We start from the raw sequence: 24981 nt of genomic DNA, 5'->3' as shown, positions 1-24981 counted from the left end.
TTTCTTATAATAAGCCAATGTATTTCAGAAATCAGAATAATGTTTTTCATGCATATTCGCAGCAGTCTTAGGAGGAAATAGTTAAACCTTTCCAGACACATATATGACCTGCAGGTATTTGAAGCTACCTTGCTGAATGATGTTATACTCCTGTATACTATTGTAAATAAAACAATCACAAAATGCATGTATTTACATAATTACCTGTACATAAAAAATTCTGCCAGAACATGAAATTTCAAAAAGGTTGTCTCTTTGAAGTTGTGCTCTGAAAAAAAATAGATTTATATTTTAAAATACTACGAAACACAGATAATAAATTTAAAACACAACATTTACAATCTCCTATTAGGTTAATTGACTAGGCAGAATAAGTTTGAGACTAAAATGTTATCCTCTGGTCTAACACATGCAAAATGTATACAGCGCGTTGGTGTTTTTTTTTGTGGAAAACTGCTTATAAATCTATATAGTATATTTACAATATTATACCTTTTAAGTCATATTACATAAATGAAATTGTATTTACAGATTGCTTTGTATGTGTAGTAATGTAACAATAGTATTTGTGTATTTTATTAATGAAATCAGGTTTTGAAAACCTTTTTATGAACTTTCAAGTATCAAATTGCTTCAGGTATCAAATTGCATCTGGAGTTTTTTCTTCTTAACTTCCTTATTTAAGGAAATAAAGATTTTACTATAACTGCACTAGGAACAGATAGGTAGGGTCACCATGTCTATAATTCTTAACCAACAAATAACAAACATTACATAAACATCTAAATAAATTCCTGTCATTTGATTGGACGATTGTGGGTCAAAAAGCATGCAATAGTACGCACTATTTTACGATTGTTAAATAGTATTTTTTTTCTCTGGGAACAACTCTACAAGACATGGAATCTGGCGAATTTTCGTAATGGTATCGCTGCCTTTATAGCCTGGGCCTACGCGATTTAGTATAGCTAGGCCTAGGAAATATAACCTTTATTCATTCACCTCATGGCATTATTTGTACCATTCCACTCATAAACATTCAATATTTGTCTATTATCAAAATACACGATTACAGTACATTATAACACTTACCCTAATGGTGATTCTTTACATGAAGTGATATCTTTTTGTGGAATTGTTCGTATGGGAACTTTATCCTGCAATGGGAATAAATGTTGATTATCAATACAAAATACATTTTTTTATATACTATACTGGTTAAAAAACAATATAGGGATGCATTGTAATGTTTAAGACCATCAGCAGTACTATTTGCATTTCTTAAATATGATATAACAATAAGATAATGTAAGATGGTTGTGGTACGCCATGTACTGTCAAAAGAAAATTTTGAGTTGACAGAATGATTGACATTTCAGTTGTTACTGTATGCTACACACACACATATGTTTATTTGACTGTCAATGATCACCTTTAAACTGTGCTCGCTTTAAATTCACCTAAACTCTACCTGCTCAGTTTTACAGCACAAACATTGTGCTTGATACAGATAATCATAAAGCTCTGTCTACACTATCAAACTAGTTTGACAACAAAATATGATATGCCAGCCTAAATAAGGTAGTGATATTCCTAAATATGGCAGTGATATGACATTATGATGTCCATATATGGGCACATTTTTGTATCGTATAAAGTTTGATAGTCTAGAAAGAGCTTTAGACTATGTAGGCTTATATTGTATATATTTATTGTTTAAATAGTTTATAATGTGCGATGAATATTAAAAAAAAAAAAAAATTAATAATGTGTTTTCAGATTTTATCAATTTACTTCTTACCTGGTCTGATTTGAAATAGGAGATTCCAAGATTATCAAGTACAAAAAACCGCCTTTTCCAATTTTTTCTCTAAAAAACAAATAAATTGAACAATAATGGAGTTTATTGTGTATTATTCAATGATATAGCATCTTCACAATATTATGTAACAATGTATATGGTAACTCAATGTCATTCACAGTGGGTTTTCAACAACCCTTTCCTGGCTGTAAGTTTTAAAACAGTGATAAAACAATTTTCTTGTAGACTTTCTGTTTCTGTCATGCTTTCAATGTCTATCGGTCCAAGTAATTTTTTATCCATTTTTGTTCTTCTTTTTTATGGCCATTAAATTACTTAACTACATTTTTTATACTTATTATTAACAATTCAATTGATATACATTAAAAAATAATAATGACCGTAGTATAATCAAAATTGTCTAGAAAATCTAACAATAGGTGTGGAGTCTTTTTTTATCCAAACTTATTGGGACATCATATGCATTGCATCGACAATTTTTTTTTATATATGAACGTCACTAAACTACATAGTTTATGTAAGACATTATCAATTTGTTTCATATTGAGAACAATATAAACAGAAATAGATGTTGATATTAGACACTATATACTGTGATGTAAAGAAAGTGAGATTTAAGAACTGTTTTGATTTGATTTAAAATTTGTACTAGTATCAAATTAATCAGTTCAGTAAACTATGAAGACAAATTAGAAATAGCACTTGTAATAAGCCCCTCTAGCATAGGCCCTTCCTAAAAGATGTATTGTCCCTTTGACTAATAAAAAAAAAAAAAAAAAAGATTAAAAAAAAAATGTGGGTCATTTTGAAGTACCATAATAGTTACTAAATTTCACCAAAAATTAGTCGAAAAAAAAATCATTTAACAGAAATAAAGACGTTTTTTTGTTCAAAAAATAACTTTGACTTCCAGTCAAAGTTTTCGATCAAAACATATCTCATAATGCAACGCACTTATTTGGCTACTCTGTATGCATAATCATAAAGTTTCCTTGCGATCTATGTGAAAACACCTTCTCAACCGTCACGAGTTGTAAACAATCCTAATTAGCATCATGCCTAATGCATACTCGTAGTTTGAAATCTTTGTTTACTTTCGCTCGCGACGATTTTCCAGACGAAATTAATTTACCTGTTAATTACATAAACTTGTTGTTTTTGGCTCAAATTTTCGACTTAAAGTGAACAACTTTAATATTACTTTGATATGGCCAATTTAAATTTAGAATATTTTGACCTTCATTTTTTGTGTTTCAAGGGACAATACATCTTTAAGCTTTGTCTACTCTATCAAACCTTACGTGACAAAAGGATTTGATGTGCCCAAATATGGTAATGATATGCTCAAATATGGTAGTGATATGACATCATTATGTCCATATATGGGCGCATCACATTTGTTGTCACATAAAGTTTGATATATATGACTTACAACTGCTCCTTGTTTAACACAAAAGCCTGATTTGATGACATTTCGTCCTATCGTCGCAGGAATTAAATGTGGTGGTTTAGGTGATGTGCTTGGCAATGTTGATTTCTTGGCGTTCTTTTCTTCATCACCACTGTCGCTATCGCTATAACTCTAAAACATAAGGTAAACATATTTAATTACATGTAACTATATACATGGATCCCTTTCAGATTGTCACTCTGATTGGCTGACTCAAGATTTTGTTTCGTAATAGTATTGGCTCAAAATAATATTGTAAATTTGTATTAAACCACTGTGGAGTAGCTTTGCGTCAGGGAGTTGAGTAATTGGTCAGATGTTTTGCCCTACTCTTTGTACTTCATACTAAGTACATTTTCGGGTGGGACCCGATAATTACTTAAGTATTCTCAAATGTACCAATAGTATGAAGTACAAGTTACGTCAGAGTAGGGCAAAACATCGGACCAATTACTCAAAATAATCATTGTTTCAGGTCTTCAACTTTAGGAAAATAAGTTTTTGTTGACACTAAAAAAGTGGCTCAGGTCCCCCACTTTTTACTGATACACTTCCTTGCCAAAAATCACGGCGACGCCTATGAAAGGCATTCCTAGAACAATTGATAATACTGAAAGTTGACAGGTAAATCCGCTTTATTATTATATTACAAATATAGATATGGGTTTTATGGATCATAGACTCTATTATGAAAGGCATTGGAGCATAAACAGTTTAGAACACCATGCCAATTGGACATGCTAATTTGATTGTTACGAATGATGAACACTAACAATGGAACTTAAATGACTGTGCAAATATCTAAATACATACATGCATTTGTTTAAATAATAAATTGATTCATGAAACAAAGGCACAATAAGAGTGGTAAGAAAATGATACGAAAGACAACAAAATGTGATGTGCCCAAATATGGTAGTAATATGACATCATCATGTCCATATATGGGCACATCACATTTTTTTGTCACATAAAGTTTGATAGTGTTGACAGAGCTTAGAGCACATACTACTTTGCATGGAAATGTAATATAGCATTTTCACACTTTTGTATTTTAAAAAGTTAGGTTTCCCATACAATCTTGATTTGAAATGTATATCTTATTCGAAAAACTTTTGCTAACGCCCACAGTACAGCCCAGTATGGTACGGTATAGTACGTACTTAGTTAATAAACTGTTTAAAATTTTAATTGATCAGATACTAATTGAAAGTCGAAAACTTTAGGCTGAGTTACAAAGTCCAGCTCGCTGTTCATTTTCACTTAAACACTTATTACTGCATTGACATGGTAATCTATTAATTTAATTAAATAGGCACAAGTAGCAAAAGTACATCCCAATGTCACGACTACTGATATTGTATACAGGAAATGACAAATTTAAAACAAGACTTTTTTTTTCAAAGGGCAACACTACTTAATATGATAATAAAGTCATTAATGGTTGCTTGTGAATAGTTTAGCTATCTAACAAAAAAAAATTATTTCTTTTATTTTAAGGGAAATGTACAATATTAGTACAGTATAATATTATTACTTTTTAATAATATTTATAAAATGACTGTAAAATAAGAGAAATTTAACAAAATATGTTTGTATCATTTGAAAGATGACAATTATCTCAATACCTGCTCAAATAAAATATTAATTTACATACAGTAAAATCAAAATTGCAACATAAATATTTATCTTTTTCTCCAGTATTCAATTTAATGGAAGAACTCAAATATTATGTGTGTTTCATAAAATACGGTATTGTCACATTTCAACAAATATTATGAATTAATCCTTAATTAATAAAAATTATAATTATATTTATACTATCCTAATTAATGTGTCTATACAGTATGTTGTATATAAAATTAAAAATTAATATTAAACATAAAAACGGTTAAACAAAATTTCATCAGTTGATTTTTTTTTTATTATGTGTAATCGATTGAATTTACAATTATGACTTTTTTTTGTTTTTGAGTAAAAAATACAGTTTCTAATGGATCTTGATAACAAATAATGTGCTATTTAATCACACGAAAGTTTAGATAATGGATTTAGCAGTTGGATGATATTGCTGGATGATGTGTTTCACGGAACACAACACTTTACTGATAGTCAGCACTTTAGTGATAAATATAAAATATTTATAATAGATTATCATATATTTCAGATCTGTATAATATGGTTTAAATAAAAATTCTAGCTTTCTTTTCTTTATTTATTATTTATTATTATTTTATGTATATGTTTTTTTTTCTTTATCGTAATCATATTTAATGTTATATCTTGGAGAACTTTCCCCCCCCCCCCCCCTCCCGGCACATGATTACTTCATTGCATTTATTACCCTGGAATTGAATATATTCACATCATGATATTTTTTCTTATTTATAAATTGTTTGACAAAATAAAAACAATTGCATAAAATGTTTAAATTATCCTAATTCATTTTATCATTCCCGTAAAAATGTCTTGAAACGATGAGACATTGGTTTTGGAAATTTACAAATCAATGGAATTTATTTTTATAGTTGTAACACTTTCCTTAATAGAGTAATATTAAAGTATATCGTCTGATTTACGATACATCAAAACTAACTAACCAACCGGAAATGTATCTAATACAGGAAACAAGAGGTCACAAGCTAGGTCACAAGCTAGGGACTAAGTAGCTAGCCTGTCAAAAGAAGAAAAATCACATTCAATACATATAATAAATATTTATAAAAGAATTCTATATTGTAAGCTACTGTATATACAGACTCTAAACTACAGGATATGTAAAGAGCTTTTACTATAACATACGGAATTCAGAGTGAAATTAATTCACGTACAGTATCGTACATTAGGGAGATAATATTCTTTATATAGAATATCGATATGGCGCCCTAGACATTTTGTAGTCGAACGAACTACCGGTTCGCTGCATTTGTTAACATCATATCGCAACTTTTACCAACCAAAATAGATCATATATTAAAGCGCGATAGCTATTAAATTTACATTGTACAAGCTATGTGATATAAAATATACTGCTTTTTGCTACACAATGTGATAGTGATTGATTGATTCCTATAATATAAACCAATGTATAGAACACCACTATCTACAGTACCATAAACACAATATACAAATATTTATAAAATCTGTTAAAATTAATATAAATGTTGTAGTAGTACAGTACTAATAACAGCAGCTACTATTAATATCCTAGCTGATGGACTTCTGGACCCTGGATAGTGAAGCACTTGGCATTCAGCCAGTTGGCGGCTTTAATGGAGACGAACGGCACATATACAGAACGTAATGTTATGTTGGATGAATAAGCATTAATAAATGGGAGAAGAAGGAAACTAAGAAAGTTCACTTGTAACCTAATTATAATTGATATATTGGTTTAAACACAATCCTAGAAAACTAAAATCAACGGTAATAAATGTTTCTAATATCTACATCCAACCTGGGTAGGTAGGTGGGTAAATATATTGATGAATTGATGAAACAGAAAAATATATGGTTAGAAAGGAGGAGGATGGAAAAGAAAGGAGGATGATAGAAAGAAGGTAAGAGAAGGATGGATAGAAAGAAAGAAAGGATGGAGGAGGATGGATAGAAAGAAAAAAAGAAAGGAAGAAGGATGGGGGATGGATAGAAAAAAAGGAAGAGTGAAAGAAAGAAGGAAGGAATTAGGATTGATAAGAAGGAACTAGGATTGATAGAAAGAAAGATGTATGATAAAAAGAAGGTAAGAGGAGGATGGATAGATAGATAGATAGAAAGAAAGAAGGAACTAGGATGGATAGAAAGAAAGATGGATGAACGGATTGATAGGATAGATAGAAAGAAAGATGGATGAACGGATTGATAGGATAGATAGAAAGAAAGATGGATGAACGGATTGATAGGATAGATAGAAAGAAAGATGGATGAACGGATTGATAGGATAGATAGAAAGAAAGATGGATGAACGGATTGATAGGATAGATAGAAAGAAAGATGGATGAACGGATTGATAGGATAGATAGAAAGAAAGATGGATGAACGGATTGATAGGATAGATAGAAAGAAAGATGGATGAACGGATTGATAGGATAGATAGAAAGAAAGATGGATGAACGGATTGATAGGATAGATAGAAAGAAAGATGGATGAACGGATTGATAGGATAGATAGAAAGAAAGATGGATGAACGGATTGATAGGATAGATAGAAAGAAAGATGGATGAACGGATTGATAGGATAGATAGAAAGAAAGATGGATGAACTGATTGATAGGATAGATAGAAAGAAAGATGGATGAACGGATTGATAGGATAGATAGAAAGAAAGATGGATGAACTGATTGATAGGATAGATAGAAAGAAAGATGGATGAACGGATTGATAGGATAGATAGAAAGAAAGATGGATGAACTGATTGATAGGATAGATAGAAAGAAAGATGGATGAACGGATTGATAGGATAGATAGAAAGAAAGATGGATGAACGGATTGATAGGATGGATAGAAAGAAAGATGGATGAACGGATTGATAGAAAGAAAGATGGATGAACGGATTGATAGAAAGAAAGATGGATGAACGGATTGATAGAAAGAAAGATGGATGAACGGATTGATAGAAAGAAAGATGGATGAACGGATTGATAGAAAGAAAGATGGATGAACGGATTGATAGAAAGAAAGATGGATGAACGCATTGATAGAAAGAAAGATGGATGAACGCATTGATAGAATAGATAGAAAGAAAGATGGATGAACGGATTGATAGGATAGATAGAAAGAAAGATGGATGAACGGATTGATAGGATAGATAGAAAGAAAGATGGATGAACGGATTGATAGGATAGATAGAAAGAAAGATGGATGAACGGATTGATAGGATAGATAGAAAGAAAGATGGATGAACGGATTGATAGGATAGATAGAAAGAAAGATGGATGAACGGATTGATAGGATGGATAGAAAGAAAGATGGATGAACGGATTGATAGGATAGATAGAAAGAAAGATGGATGAACGGATTGATAGAAAGAAAGATGGATGAACGGATTGATAGAAAGAAAGATGGATGAACGGATTGATAGAAAGAAAGATGGATGAACGGATTGATAGAAAGAAAGATGGATGAACGGATTGATAGAAAGAAAGATGGAAGAACGGATTGATAGAAAGAAAGATGGATGAACGCATTGATAGAAAGAAAGATGGATGAACGCATTGATAGAAAGAAAGATGGATGAACGCATTGATAGAATAGATAGAAAGAAAGATGGATGAACGGATTGATAGGATAGATAGAAAGAAAGATGGATGAACGGATTGATAGGATAGATAGAAAGAAAGATGGATGAACGGATTGATAGGATAGATAGAAAGAAAGATGGATGAACGGATTGATAGGATAGATAGAAAGAAAGATGGATGAACGGATTGATAGGATAGATAGAAAGAAAGATGGATGAACTGATTGATAGGAGGGATAGAAAGAAAGATGGATGAATGGATTGATAGGATAGATAGAAAGAAAGATGGATGAACGGATTGATAGGATAGATAGAAAGAAAGATGGATGAACGGATTGATAGGATAGATAGAAAGAAAGATGGATGAACGGATTGATAGGATGGATAGAAAGAAAGATGGATGAACGGATTGATAGGATGGATAGAAAGAAAGATGGATGAACGGATTGATAGAAAGAAAGATGGATGAACGGATTGATAGAAAGAAAGATGGATGAACGGATTGATAGAAAGAAAGATGGATGAACGGATTGATAGAAAGAAAGATGGATGAACGGATTGATAGAAAGAAAGATGGATGAACGGATTGATAGAAAGAAAGATGGATGAACGCATTGATAGAAAGAAAGATGGATGAACGCATTGATAGAATAGATAGAAAGAAAGATGGATGAACGGATTGATAGGATAGATAGAAAGAAAGATGGATGAACGGATTGATAGGATAGATAGAAAGAAAGATGGATGAACGGATTGATAGGATAGATAGAAAGAAAGATGGATGAACGGATTGATAGGATAGATAGAAAGAAAGATGGATGAACGGATTGATAGGATAGATAGAAAGAAAGATGGATGAACGGATTGATAGGAAGAAAGATGGATGAACGGATTGATAGAAAGAAAGATGGATGAACGGATTGATAGAAAGAAAGATGGATGAACGGATTGATAGGATAGATAGAAAGAAAGATGGATGAACGGATTGATAGGATGGATAGAAAGAAAGATGGATGAACGGATTGATAGGATAGATAGAAAGAAAGATGGATGAACGGATTAATAGGATTGATAGAAAGAAAGATGGATGAACGGATTGATAGGATAGATAGAAAGAAAGATGAACGGATTGATAGAAAGAAAGATGGATGAACTGATTGATAGAAAGAAAGATGGATGAACGGATTGATAGGATAGATAGAAAGAAAGATGGATGAACGGATTGATAGAAAGAAAGATGGATGAACGGATTGATAGGATAGATAGAAAGAAAGATGGATGAACGGATTGATAGGATAGATACTGTAGAAAGAAAGATGGATGAACGGATTGATAGGATAGATAGAAAGAAAGATGGATGAACGGATTGATAGAAAGAAAGATGGATGAACTGATTGATAGAAAGAAAGATGGATGAACGGATTGATAGGATAGATAGATAAATAGAAGAATGCATTTACAATCTGACAATTTCGGAGAATTGGAATCATATTGAACAAATTAAACATTCATGCTACAAAAAGGCACAATTCAGTCTTTATGAAACTTGTATTTACTTCAGACATTGATGCTTGTCTTCAAGACGAATGTTAGTCCAAGATGCGATACGATTTCTGACTGAAGAACCATTGGCAAACCATGCTGTTATTCAAACACCAAACTTACCATTTTTTTCATTTCAAAATAGGTCTTGAGAAGAAGCTTAAGAGAATTCCACCTTAACGTGGATTCGTCATGCTAAAGAAGACAGCGACCATGTATAAAATGCAAAATCAACAAACCATTAGAAATAGCGTATAATGTGTGAATGCTTTTGTTTTAAATGCAATTTGGACGTACCATGGGTTTTGGAAAACTGGGCGGCTTCAGAAAAAAACTTTCCTCAATTGTCGGGGTCAACAGAGGCCAAAACCAAAATGTCCGACTGTGCTGAAAGGTGACAGATATTCACTAAAACCCTTCACTTAATTACAACCGACACATTCCCCACGCTAACAACATGCTGTTTTTGCCTAACAACTTCTTTCATAGACAACATTTCTTTTCTATTTGTTTTACATGTATGGTATGACTTCAGATAGGACTATAGAAAAACTATAAATCTATTATGTAAGCGGCAAACTGGAATTCTTTGTTCTTTGAAAGATTCTAAAGGTGTACATGAGATTTGGATGGGAGGATAGGTCACCACAATTTAAACCTTTTGTTCACCATTGCAAAATTCCTATCGACGCTTATGCACTGATTCAAGGTATTTTTAAATTGATTTCTAAACAACTATACACTTACGTAACACAATAACTGAAATGAAAAGGTCATGCAATATATGTTTTTTTCTTCAAAATATACTATTAAATACAGGCTTTAAAAAAGTTTTTGTTTGCTGTCAAGCATTGCCCTGATTTGTTTTTAAAGTGAAAATGGTACTTTTGTTTTAATATTCAAAATATGAATTACAATAACAATTTAATAACATAATCAAGAATTGGGTTGGGACCACAATTCTATTTTGAGAACGGAGAGGGCGGGTACAAAAATATTTTATCGGTTTCTTACACTTTTCATACAGTTATGTCCACAAGTAAAAGGCAATATTGGCCTGGCATTTATGACCGCAAACCAACTTTTTTAAGGTCTTATAAGCGTGCAGTAGATGTAAATTTAGGACACAATGACATGGTGTATATGGACATACCATATTTACCATTGTTTCAACTTTTGAATATCTAGTCTAAAAAGATAGAAAAAGTTTAGTTAGGAGTACCTATGAAACAAACTTGGTTTTCATGTCTCTTAAAAGTAGGCAGGAAACTGGATGATATAATATAGTCAAGGAAGAACTTTCAATCTTCCGTGATATTTTCACTCTTCTCTGATATTTCACTCTTCCCTGATATCTTTACTCTTTGCTTATATTTTCACTCTAACCTGATATTTTCACTCTTCTCTGACATTTCACTCTTTCCTGATATTTTCACTTTTTCCTGATATTTTCACTCTTTGCTTATATTTTTACTCCTCTCTGATATTTCACTCTTCCCTGATATTTTCACTTTTTCCTAATATGTTCACTCTTTGCTTATATTATCACTCTAACCTGATATTTTCACTCTTCGCTTACATTTTCACTCTTCCCTGATATTTTTACTCTTTCCACATAATATATATTGTAAGATATGTTCTTACCAAATTCCTAATGATTTTGTTAATTTGGTCACCTCATCTGTCCAATAATAGTAGTCTATCAATCACATTAATTCACATATTATCAACAAGCCTTTATCAAGTGATAGGTAGTCCTATTATAGGCCTAATAACATTTAATTATAGTTGGGTACTACTCACCTCAACTGGCGTCCGTACTACCACACCTCCAACTATTTCTGTTCTGTAACTGATTATTTTCCTATTTTGTGTGTCTCCTTCTAATGTATCATCATCCGTTTTTTCATTTTCTACATTTTCATTTTCTTCTAGTTTTTGTTTTGGTACCTAAAAATGAGATGAGATATCTAAATACAGTTCCAATAATGCCATATTTGAACTGCTAACAATTACATTTTTCCTTTAATTATGTTGAAATATAATAAAAGTTCAGGACACCACATATCAATCAATCTCTTTATTCATCCCATCAAAACAATACACATAACAAAAAGGAGTAACAAATTTAAAGAAGGTAAAAAGGACCTCCAGGAAACCACAAGGGGCTTGTGATAGGAGGCCCACTAAAAGATATACGTTACATTAAGATAATAAATAAATAAAGTTATGGGATGCACATTTCTCTCTCTCTCTCTCTCTCTTTCTTTGTAGGGCGCCATATAAAAACTTTTATTTAATACAATCGATTGTTAAGGAATATCATTGCAAAAATAATAAAAATAAAATAGAAATGCTGCTTTTATCAATTAATTGTTTATTAATTTAAGATGGGAGGCATACTCTACAATTCCAACTTCCCTCTATTATAAAACTGTTGACTCATTTTTGCTATATAGAAGTAAAGGAAAAAGAAAAAACTTCAATAACTCCCTGTCAACTATTGGCAGCTTTTCATTCCTCATCTATCGTCCCGAAACGAAAGTTTACTAATTAACATATAACAGAATAAATCGTTAAAATCTATCACATGTTGTCCCAAAGGCCAGACACCCTTCATTATAATAAAAATGGATAAAAGTTGAGAAATAGAAACGTCAACCATCTTGGCACACTGATCTATAAATATATCCAAGAGGAAGCGGGACAGTGCAGTAAAGATTATTTCAAGAAGATCATGAAAGTGAAAATGGAAATCATTGTAGTCTTTACACGCTGTGTGTGAAAAGGGGCTAAATGAAGGTGTTTGGTTAATACTGTGAGAAACCTAGGTCCTTACATGCTGTGTGTGAAAAGGGGCTAAATGAAGGTGTTTGGTTAATACTGTGAGAAGCAGAGGTCTTTAAACGCTATGTGTGAAAATGGGCTAAATAAAGGTGTTTGGTTAATACTGTGAGAAGCCTAGGTCCTTACACGCTATGTGTGAAAAGGGGCAAAATGAAGGCGTTTGGTTTAAAACTGGGAGAAACCTAGGTCCTTACACGCTGTGTGTGAAAAGGGGCAAAATGAAGGCGTTTGGTTTAAAACTGTGAGAAGCCTAGGTCCTTACACGCTGTGTGTGAAAAGGGGCTAAATGAAGGTGTTTGGTTTAAAACTGTGAGAAAACTAGGTCCTTACACGCTGTGTGTGAAAAGGGGCAAAATGAAGGCGTTTGGTTTAAAACTGTGAGAAGCCTAGGTCCTTACACGCTGTGTAGGGGCTAAATGTATGTGTATACAAATGTTTGTTGTACTTACTGGTATCCTACTTGCATTGTTTAATTTGTTCATCCATTCTACTTTATCTTCTTCACCATCAGCTCTCAAAATATAATCTTTATCTGGTGTACTAACAGCTATAAATATTTAAAAAAACAAGATACATTGTGAAACATATACAGTACCATAAATAATTCATTCAGATATATATTTATTGTCCAAAAAAAGACGAACATTAGCCACAAATAGCCAGAAGGTTGAAACTGTAACATTTTACAAAACAGAAGTTCTTTCTTAAGAAAATATATGCATGTAAAAATGTATGTTAATTTAAGTCTTTCAACAATTATTTTATTTTAACCTATGACCTAATAATAACACTTTATAAAATAAATATTTATAATACCAAGAAAATGTGTATATGCTAAGTTATTTGAAAGTGAAGAAGACGTTTTAGTAATTTCATTTTTGTTCCTAAGAAAAAGCAAACAGCTTTTATAGAAGAATGATGCCAAATAGAACAAAAATAGTTTCATGCTCTTTATTTATTCACTGCGTTTTAAAACGTTTAAAAATAATTTTACAATTTTCTAATTCATGCAATTTGATAAATACATTGAGTATAAGGTTTGGTAGGCAATGTAATGATATAATATATAAAATTTCAATTATTTTGCCTAAAAATAGTAACACATTTTGTTTTTGTTTCTCTTTTGTTGCAGGGACAACCCAAAACTTTTCTCTTGATGTAGGCCTACTTTATATAGCATTTCCTTCCTTGATTGTTCTTCCATACCAAGGCATACAGTAGGCCTACAGTATACTACTGAAATATCAGTAGGCCTATACTACTGAAATATCAGTATGTTCATTAATATAAATGCATTTTACTATACTATACTAAGCATTCAAATGTTGTACCCTAAAACAACCAGGTACAAACAAAGGTAGGTCTTGATGACTTGGGTAATAATGTTCAGCTCTTAGAGGTTTCACAACATTAGGTACTATATAAATCCAGGATATTATCATTATTGTTATTATTACAACTTTTCAAGTGTCAAACAATATTTTTTTTTTATTATTTTTTTTTTTTATTTCATACTCATCCAACAGCGAGTAACCCGCCAAGACAAACATATACACAAGATGCTCTACATAAACAAAGACTTATTATTAAGTCTTTGGGAGTGGAGTTGTAAATTGTCATGAGAAAAAAAACCTGACATATGACAGGACTTGAACCCAGGACCCTTAGATCGGTAGCCAAGCATCATAACCACCAAGCCACAGCTCCACTCCAATATAGCATTAAGCTCTGCGTAAACAATAATACACAAATGAGTTTGACAAAAAAAAGTGTGATGTGCCCAAATATGGTGGTGACATGCCCAAATATACAGTTGTAGTGATATGACATCATCGTGTCCATATATGGGCACAATCTATTGCCACATTAAGTTTGATAGTGTAGACAGAGCTTTACACTAGGATTACAGTAAACAACCTACCAAGTGTCAAACAATAAAGCATTAGTTGAACCAGAATATTTATCAACTTCCTCTTAAAAGATTGTTTTGTTTGAAAAGGGAGAAGGGAAACCCCCTCAGAAAGCATGCCAATGAAGTTTTCAATACCATTCTTAAATGTATCATGAATTTCCATGTGTAACAGTATGTTGCAACTAACTCAACTAGTATAGTTGCAGAAATGAAGTTGCCAGGTGGGTAGTGCCATTTTTGATATGCACCACCACTTAAGCTCTGTCTACACTATCAAACTATTTTGACAAGATGGTGTGATGTATCCAAATATGGTAGTGATATGACGTCGGCATGTCCATATTTAGGCACATCACATTTTTTTTGTCATATAAAGTTTTATAGTGCAGATAGATCTTTAGACTTCTCTAGCTCTACTGTATCTTGAATTGCATATTTTATTTCTTACTTTCAGTGATACATAAAAAAGGAAGCACTGAGGAGAGACGAAAGCTGTGAAAGACAACTATCCTGAAGGGCTTATAACAAGCACATAATGAAATGACTAATATACCAACATGAAATTGCATAATTAGTAGAATTAGGAAAAATAGCACGCCCTTATCATATTTGGAAAGGGGAAAGGGAAAATCCCAGAGGAGGCTCAGAGAGTCCCAGGAATTTATCAATACAATCAATCTTAAGTCACCAAAGGTTCTTGTTTAAATGAGGAAGTAACCAAGCTCTTCCAATTGTTGTCATTTCCTTGTATAGAGTGAGTCGTGTAAATCCACAACGATGATGTAACAAATTCAAACACAAGAATGTATGATTTAATTGATGAATAATACGTTTGTAATACTAACACAATTATTACGCAAAACGGCATCCTGTCAGAAGTTCCCATCTTTTGTAATACGCATGATTAATAATCGTGGAATTAACCAAACAAATAATGTGGTAATTTTACAAAAGAAAAATGATAAAGCATGCATTATTCCACACAACACACCTATTTTATTTTCATTGTTTACGAGGTAAATCGTGGTGTTTAACATTCTATATATTATGAATGAATCATCATCCTACAATCATATCATGGGTTCTTATTTGGAATTTTTTCTACTAATAAATTGCTAAGTTTATTAAAGCCGATTTTCCACTAGGCGAATTTGTTCGCGCGAATCGAAAGCGTCATGCTATGCACATGCGTATTCGCGTTTCTGTATGTCATACTGCCTTCTTCGACGAATTCTAGTTCCTTTGATTTTTCGCTTCAGCGAAATTTATTAGTTCGAATTGTTTCTACTTTTTGCGAAGCGAAATATTGCGCAACCAATCAGAGCTCAGGAAATGAGCTATGACGCTTTCATGAGCACTCATGCGAATCGAAATGCTCAGCAACCACGCGAGGAACATGAACGTCGCAGCTATTCGCTCATGTAGTGGAAAGAGAGTAGGCGATTTTTTTCTCTTCGAAACGTTGGATTCGCGCGAACAAATTCGCCTAGTGGAAAATCAGCTTAAAAAATTGAGATTTTCTGATAAATAGGTAATGCTGTATTTATGTAGAATGTGCACAGTGTTATAGCTCGCGGTGAATGTCGTATGGTCTTTAGGCTTAGTTTTGGAGACCTAGCTGGTCAGCAGCATAAATTGTCTTTCTGTATTTTTGCTGACAAGTTATGATTCTTCCATTTGTTTTGGCCTTCACGATCAATCAAAAGTGAGTGAGTGAATCACAGAAGAAAATCAAAAAATATCAATCCGCACACAATGCATGTTGGGATTTATAGCGGGTCGCTTAAATTATTGGAATCAACACATTTTTCACATACTGTATTTAACCAAAGATGAAAAAGTTATTGCAATAGGACCATTTAGTATTTATTTTTACATTAAATGTAGTTTGTGACCTTAAATTAGATCTAAAAATGTAGGGAATGGGGCTTTAAACTGTGAGTAGGGCTTTTATGGAAAAATAGGGTGTGGCCTGATTAAATTAAAATGTGCGCTACTCTCTGAAATGACACAGCAACATAAAATGAATTCTTGATTATTATTCTTTTCATTCATTCAATTTTCAACCAGGATGCACACCCTTCGGTCTTTCACTGTTCAGTGCTCCCATAATATTCTCTATTTAATTAAATTGTATATAAAAAAAACTTTGATTGTGTTAACAAATGTAGGTAATTTAGTAAATTCTATAGAATTCCAACAAATAAATTTACACAGGTTGCGATTGTACAGTAACCGAACAAAACGGCTATTGTTTGAGATATTTATCAGGGAATACCTGATTTTCGCATTGATGTGTATTACAGTTTTTTCAGGCAGCTTAATTTAATAATTTGGCTTCAACAGTGGTTGCAATTGTCAAGTTCTATGACTCAGTAATATGGTTCACAATTTATCATTGTTGCATTTGACTATATTGATATAATAATATTATATTTATATTATATGCGGCTTCTTGGCGTAGTGGTTATCACGTCTGCTTAACACGCAGAAGGTCCCCGGTTCGAGCCCGGGCGAAAGCTAAGGGGCAACTGACTCTTTGAGTTATAGTAATTGTTTTTGCTTTAGTTTCACCTGACCATTGTGCTTTGTTTCTTTTCTGTTCTGTTTCTATGTGTTTTGGTCGAATAAATAAATGAAAAATGAAAAATTTTTTATTCAATATAATAATTCTCACTCACTAGGGTAGACAAAAGAATCATTAAATGAAAATGAAATGGAAATGCAATGATAACCTAAACCATTAGGGTGTAGTGTCACCAAAAAGTTAAGTGATGTTGGTCAACAGTATGAAGATGTTATAAAGTAAGATGGGTGGAAATTAATTAGCATGAGTTGATCAACTTAAAGTTCGGTGACCCTATACATACAGGTATATGCATTTAGTAGGTCACCAAATTAACCATTCAGATTTTTTTTATATTACGATTAGAATGTTATTAACAATGGTATTGGGACAGGTGCATAAATTGTGAAATTTGTGTTTTTTTCATCCATCTTAAAATAAAGATCCTATAATCAAACGAAAAAGTAAATCATTTGGCACAAATTAGCCTATCTTTAATGGTGGATGCAATTTTTAAGATTGTGTGAAATTTAGTTTAAATTCTGTATTTTATGTAGTACAATATTTAACCTTTCGTTCTATCACAAAGCTGAAGGGATGTACTAATGTACTAGAAAATGTTGAGGTATTTCACCAATAAAACAACATCATTTCCCATAATTTTCAATTGAGGAAATTTGCTAACATAGGATGCTGATATAGGGCCTACATACAAGATTTAGTAACATTTATAAGAAATTTGTTAAAATTCCCTAAAAACCAACAAGAATATTTCTAATTTTTACCAAAAAACCAAGAATTACTATAATATATTACAAAACATATACAATTTATAATAATACACAATATTTTTCCTTGATGCTTCAAAAGAGAACATGATTTTACAACAAATTGATGTTTTTCATCCCTTATAAAGCTCTGTTTACACTATCAAACTTCATGTTACAAAAAAAGTGTGATGTGCCCAAATATACTGTTGTAGTGATATGCCCAAATATGGTATTGGTATGACATCATTATGTCCATATATGGGTACATCACATTTTTTTGTCACATAATGTTTGATAGTGTAGACAGAGCTTAATATGATAATGTATAATAATCTGAATATTTTGAGGTGCTTTTTACAGCGCTTATTGATTTAAAGAGAATTTTATAGTTTCTTATAGGTCAAAATTTAGTAGGTCTACAGATAGCGTCTGTGACTTAAGCCATTCCTAATCCAAACAAAAATAGCATTTTCAGAATTAAATTGTGCCAAACTGATGACTGAAAAACTGATCTTTTATATTTTACATATGATAAATGAGATCATTCCATTTTGCTATAAATCCAAATGTACTGTACTACAGTATACAAAGAATAAGAATGCGTTTTTGAATACCTATGTTCAAGAAATAAAAATTAGATAGCAACATTATTTGATAGGGTTTATAATTATGTCATTAGTCACTGTTGAGTACACATCAGGCTCCACCTCTTTGATATACACAGAACAGTCAATTTTTAGCTCATGAAATATTCTCACTATTCAATATTTATTTATTTAATTTTTTTTAAATGTTTGTTTTTACCATATTTAATGAGGGTGATCATTAGGGACCCTCAGCGGTTCACAAGACAAACAAACACAAGATGCTCTACATAAACAAAGTCTTATTACAAAGTCTTTGGGAGTGGAGTTGTAATTTTGTCCTTAGAAAAAATCCTGAAATGTGACGGGACGTGAACCCAGGATCCATAGAGTGGTAGTCAAGCATCATAACCACCAAGCCACAACTCCACTCCGAGAGTATTTGTATACTATCAAAGGATGTATTAATACAAAGTTTAGCAATGGAGCTACCTGTATATAGTTTAAGAAGCAACTATCTGTGGGTCCATGATCCAAGGAGCGAAGGAGTGACCGAGTGGTTAAGACAATAGAACCGTAATCACTCGCTCCATGGTTCTGGTTGTAAAACAAGTCTTCTCGGATAAAGAATATAAACTGTAGGTCCAGTGTACACATCTAGCTCATGTGCACTTTAAAGGACCTAGTACATTTTTCAAGACGAGTAGGGGGTTACCCTGGTGTACTAGTATACAGTCACTGATCATAACTGGACCCTCTGGGAGACCAGACTTCAAATGAAGAAGTTACCCATTATAAATAAATAACAAATTCAAAACTATTAATAGAATTCAAAGTATGAGACTCTTCCATTTACTGAATGTATCCCATCTTCTCCCACCATTTGATTGCTTCAGGTCACTTGTATAAAGTTTGGACTGTTCTATTATTGTATGGGGTTACTGATGTTAGATGTCAGTTTATCCAGGTAAGTAAACATCTCATTTACTTTCCAGCTACTGATGTACATACGTAGTACATTAGTTACCTTTCTATCAATTTCTGATTGCATTTTGTATAATATTGTCGCTGGACTATCATAAAAAAATCTCTTGATATGAAAGCAATGTGTTAATTGGTCGATTGTGACGCCTCAATAAGTGCATATACTATATCAGTGTCTTTTATCCGCACTTTTTATCGTTGAATTGTTATTAGAATGTTCAACAATGCATGACGCAATCAGATTATACGTTGATAGTCCTATAATATCAAAGTTGAAAGGCCTATAGTACTTGGAAATATGACAATTTATTATTGTCCTTCAATGTGTACATGTTTCCCTTTCAAGACATACAGCGTTGGGCATATCCTGTGGTATAAATTACCCATGTCCAGAGGAATTTCTCAGAATTATAATGCTGAATCATTGCATTTGTTTCTCTGGGGTACAAGACATTATACCCCACTCAGTAAACTAATACATAAGCAAAGATAGGATGTGTGTTACAGGATACAAGTGTCAGGGGCAGATCCAAGAGGGGACCAACCGGCTCGCTCCCTCCCCCCATCCCCCTAAATTTCGCAACTTGTTATGCAAAAGATAGGACATTTTAAATTAAGTTCAGCCCTTCATTTCACCATTTTTAAGGCCTCACCTATTTTCACGCTGCTGCTCTAGCCCGCTACGTCCCATTAGGACTACTCAATCAGAAGCTAAAGCATGCAGCAGTTATAGTTCTAAGGACAGACAGTTTTGTGAAAATGGAAACTCCACTATGATTTATTGATTCCAGCTGCTACAGTAGACCCAAAAAACGGCTGGGAAAGAGTCTATTAGGACATGTCATGCTAAAATTACAAATCCCTATATTCACTGTCAGTGTCAGATATTCATTGAATTATTATCGAAACAGTCCATTAAAGTTTGTGTTTGTAATAGGATACTTCACAATTGAAATATCTAGGGTGATGAAGTGACCCCCAGATTTGACCTTAGCAATAAAATTAACTAAAGTGAATTGAGTATTCACTTCTGTAACAAAAAAGTAATATTTATTCACATATAAAAAATGAAAAGAAACCCAAAAACCATTGTCTGACAGACAATTTAAGTATTTGTTGCTTTAAATTACATTTTTTCAGGTAAAATAACTATCTATTATGTGACAATAAAATGACACATTCAAAAACATTTGAAATAAAAAATATTTATCAATAAGCGAGCAGCGTTTTTTGTAAGAAATATTTCTTGTTAAATCCTGGATTGCCCACACAGTTGCAGTTTTAACCACAATCACTTAAAATGCGTCAGATTTACTAAAATGACAGTTCGGGATTTTACCATAGAACAGACTATAGTGACAATCAAGGATATCAAAGCTAGGAATAAAGTATTGGCAATCGGCGGCTATTACGTACACATTAGCCCTATAGGAAGGTGATTCATATCTATAACTCGGTGACATTTTGGTTTACTTTGTGAATTTTTAACTGGGCCAATGTCATAATCGTGTGAGACTTCGCTCAATAATAATTTAATTGAAGCCTACAACACTTCTTTGTGTATAAAGATTGATTTGCAGTCATAATAACATTTGGTATTATGTTTTACTTTAAATCATCATGATTTGATTTGATTTTATTCAGGTTTCAACATAAAATTACAAGACAAACATTTTAAATACAAAATGAAACAAGCAAGGAATTGCACAGAACACAAGAAACCTAGAATAGCCCATAAAGGAGAAAAAAAACCCCAACTTATTTCCAATGGGGTCCTATCAAGCGCGTAGTTAAAAAGACAATTTAGTAAAAGAAAACTTTTTATTTGTTTAAATCATCAAAATCCGTCGGCTGCGGAGCAGGTGACTACAAGCTTTCTCCAGCCACAACGGTCCTTGGCTAACAAAATAAGTTTAGTTTAAAATTGAAAAAAAAAACTTACCAAAACAAAATTGTTCTTTTGGTCTTAACTTGGCTGCATCTCTTGCCTAATAAATTAGAAAATGTATTTAATTAATGATAAACATAAGTAACTTAGAATTAGTACAGTATAAATAATCACTTATTCAAGTTCAACCAAGGATGCTGAGCTTCAGAGATCAAAGGGTTTATCTGTGGCTGTGACATGATCAGCGCGAACCGCAGAGAGTATGTACTGATAGTATTTGTCGGCAAGACATAAAATTAAAGAACAGTTACGAGTTCCTATCTTGGCAAGGAGAGCTCAGTGTCCTGTTGAAACTGCCTATGTTAAACTTTTTTATGCTTATCTACTCTCACTCAGTGCATGAGATTTCTGATGCATGATGGTGTCCATTAAATTGATGATTGATCACAACCAATCAGCTTAATTGTTTTAAAACCACATGTGACCTATCAAGTTAATTGTTATATAATGATAGGGACCAGCTGTAAGCCTGATAAGAACTGTAGTATGACCTTGAATTACCCTATCCAATACATCACCTTTGATGAGACCCCATGGAGGATTATAAATGTCCAATATGCACACCTTGGGAATTATACTGTACTGTACAATACCGCCGGCTTGCTTACCGCAATATTGCCGAAGTTCTGTGTGAAAAGGCCTATAGACCCATAAGCCTCATGAACAACTTTAGAACTACATAATATAGGTCAATAATCTAATACAAACTTACAATAAACCTTAACAAACCTGAAAGCAAGACATTATATTTAAACCTTGGGGCCTTTTGAATATTATATAATGACAATAAAAAGAGCTTGGCGGACACAAATTAACTATTTGGAATTTATCCAGAAAGTCATCTGCTGGAAAATGTTACTGTTTGACCTAACTCCAAATAACAACATTTTCCCCTCCCTCTTCAAATTTTTATAGCATAATAATTTTTAAAAATATATGAAAAATATATAATTTTTTACCATAAAAAAATATTCAGTTTAAAAATGAAAGATGGTTGTTATTAGTTAAACAAATTGAAAGAAAGAAAGAAAGAAATCCCCCAAAAAATGCACTATCATTGTCAACTCATTCCGAGATGTATACAGTATAAACAGCAACTGAACTTTTAGTAATAGTACACATCACATTAAAGTAAAGGAGGGTAAAGACACACATCAAAAATAAATCTCAAATCCTGGAATATCTCATTGGACATAAAAAAAATAATTTTCTTTTATTTGGCATTTAAATCTAATATAAATAAAAATTATATTTACATACATTTTTTTATCATTTGATGTGAGAGTATTTTATATATGATTACTTACAGTTGAAATTGTTGACAACAGAATTTGGCCAACTGGACGTGATCCTTTTGGTAAATTCTGAAACAAATATTTGTTTAATTCATTTTCATTTTTACTATATAAATATTGCAACTTGTATACAACTGGTTATTGGTTTTTCATGATTATTGTACACCAACATATTGTCGCATATAACCAAACAAAAACAACTAAACCCGTATAACCAAGAAGTTTCAGCCGTATGTAAGAGATTTGTAATTCCAGAGAGGTGAATAAGCAATTTGCTTTAGCCTTAATTTCAAGGTAATTCAATGGGCTTAGCATCCAGTACTTGAAATCTTTGCCAAAATTGTCAGATAAATCGTGACATTTTTACACAGGACGTGCCAGGGACTTTAATTACAAATTTCAGCCCGTCCAACTTGTGCTACAGTATCAAATCCTCAGAAATATATATATAAAACCTGCACCTCCCCCATATTTTCCCACACTTGTGCTACCAGGACCATGAAAATATACCCCGTAAATGCAACACCTTATACAATTTTTTCAAAGAGGGAATAATATTTACAGTTAGTTAAAGTCTATTAATGTTAAAGCATTGCTAAGTAGACCTGTTTTTGGGTGGACACCATATTAAATCATGCAGATAATGTTGACGTTTTGACCAGTCTATCTCCTACAAGAGACACACTGGGACAAGAAGTTTAATACCCCACCTTACCACCTGCATTAGGCAGAAGAAATATAAAATATATATCACACATAGTTTTCACTCACTAGTGGATTGTCCATATAATATTCAAAAGCAGCTACATCGTTGGCTATAATAAAATAACGACGATAAAATTTTCCAACTTGATTTTGATCCTCAATGTCTGCATATCCACAAGTCCGACCGTGTCTATCTACATATGGCATTGCTGTGGGAAGGAAAAACACATTTTGAAATGATTTTTTTAAAATATTGTATTGTCATCTAGTGTTGGACGAACAAATCGTATGACTATAATCAAAGTCAGGGAAGATCCACATTGGTTCTGCGGGCCCCTGAAAGTTTATACGTAACTTGACAGAACTCTTTTTAAGCAATTTTTATACTGCAAAAAAATGTTATTACTTCAATCATTGGCATTGTCATTTTAATTATATGCCTATGTACAGCTTTTGCCTTCCTTTTTCTTTTATGTTTTAAATACAATATTTTACTTATTTTGTTAAATGTCCTTGGTTAAAACTTAAAGCTTTGTTTTATAGACTTAGATTTAGAATTTCTACTACTGAACTGTACTACTATAGTATAATAATATTGTCAGTCAGCATAATCATTGACATATAATATGATATCGACTGACCTGAAGAATAGTAAGCATATTGTACACCCAAATGAACTTGAATAAAGGACTTGCGGTTTTAAAAATCAAAACAGCAAAGTTGTGAAGGACAACACGGAAAATACCTGCACGTACAGGCCCTGCAACACCATTAACAAAACAGCAACACTGGCCTCTGGTGTGTTCTTATGCTACTTTAAAAAGCACTTACTTAACTGTATTAATTATAGCACGGGACGTTTACCTACCTGGTTGATGAATTATTCAGCCAACGTACTAAACAAAAAACAATATTTATCAGCTAAATTCCTACCATTATATGAATCAAGATGCCCACACCACAACAATATATTACACTGTCGGTACTTTTTTCGTATTTCCGCATCAAGTACCAAACTTAACTCCCTTTCCTTTATAGGTGGCGCTGTTAGGTTTCTACTATTCGCGACAGTACACAAAAACCAACAACAAACCGAACCATTACCGTACCAAGAAACCGTTAACAGTGACAACCAACACCAACAACCGATCACAAATCGATAAGTAAATAATTTACCGTCTAAAACCGACAATTAAAAAAAAAAGTCTTTTTTGTCTTGACTAACTTGACATCATTTATTTTTGCAATAAATAATATTTATTTTCATTTATTCTGTATTTAATACACGATAATCTTCCAATTTAATTTTCATAATGAA

At 32.4% G+C, this 24981-nt stretch overlaps 1 protein-coding gene and 1 non-coding gene across 7 annotated transcripts in view; one reads left to right on the top strand and one right to left on the bottom strand.

Moving 5' to 3' along the window:
- LOC140046344 (pleckstrin homology domain-containing family A member 1-like) overlaps positions 1 to 24674 on the bottom strand; it is a 31944-nt gene extending 7270 nt beyond the window's left edge. For 4 of the 6 annotated variants that reach the window (XM_072090961.1, XM_072090956.1, XM_072090960.1 and 1 more), the window contains exons 1-12: positions 24532 to 24674; positions 23730 to 23872; positions 22971 to 23027; positions 21658 to 21703; positions 13349 to 13446; positions 11856 to 12002; positions 11215 to 11241; positions 10176 to 10247; positions 3255 to 3404; positions 1802 to 1870; positions 1093 to 1157; positions 205 to 268 (exon numbers count right to left, since the gene is read on the bottom strand). In XM_072090961.1, the coding sequence (XP_071947062.1) occupies positions 205 to 268; positions 1093 to 1157; positions 1802 to 1870; positions 3255 to 3404; positions 10176 to 10247; positions 11215 to 11241; positions 11856 to 12002; positions 13349 to 13446; positions 21658 to 21703; positions 22971 to 23027; positions 23730 to 23870 (936 nt within the window). In that variant the 5' untranslated portion in view covers positions 23871 to 23872; positions 24532 to 24674. The remainder of the gene's footprint in view (positions 1 to 204; positions 269 to 1092; positions 1158 to 1801; positions 1871 to 3254; positions 3405 to 10175; positions 10248 to 11214; positions 11242 to 11855; positions 12003 to 13348; positions 13447 to 21657; positions 21704 to 22970; positions 23028 to 23729; positions 23873 to 24531) is intronic. The other 2 variants (XM_072090958.1, XM_072090959.1) reach the window with 2 other exon arrangements.
- Positions 17261 to 17334, top strand: Trnav-aac (transfer RNA valine (anticodon AAC)). The gene has a single exon. It is a non-coding gene; the product is annotated as a tRNA-Val (tRNA).
- Positions 24675 to 24981: the final 307 nt, after the last annotated feature.

The sequence above is a fragment of the Antedon mediterranea genome, chromosome 4 (genome assembly GCF_964355755.1).
Source record: "Antedon mediterranea chromosome 4, ecAntMedi1.1, whole genome shotgun sequence".
Taxonomy (NCBI): Eukaryota; Metazoa; Echinodermata; class Crinoidea; order Comatulida; family Antedonidae; genus Antedon; species Antedon mediterranea.
This window is presented reverse-complemented; position numbering and strand designations above follow the sequence as displayed.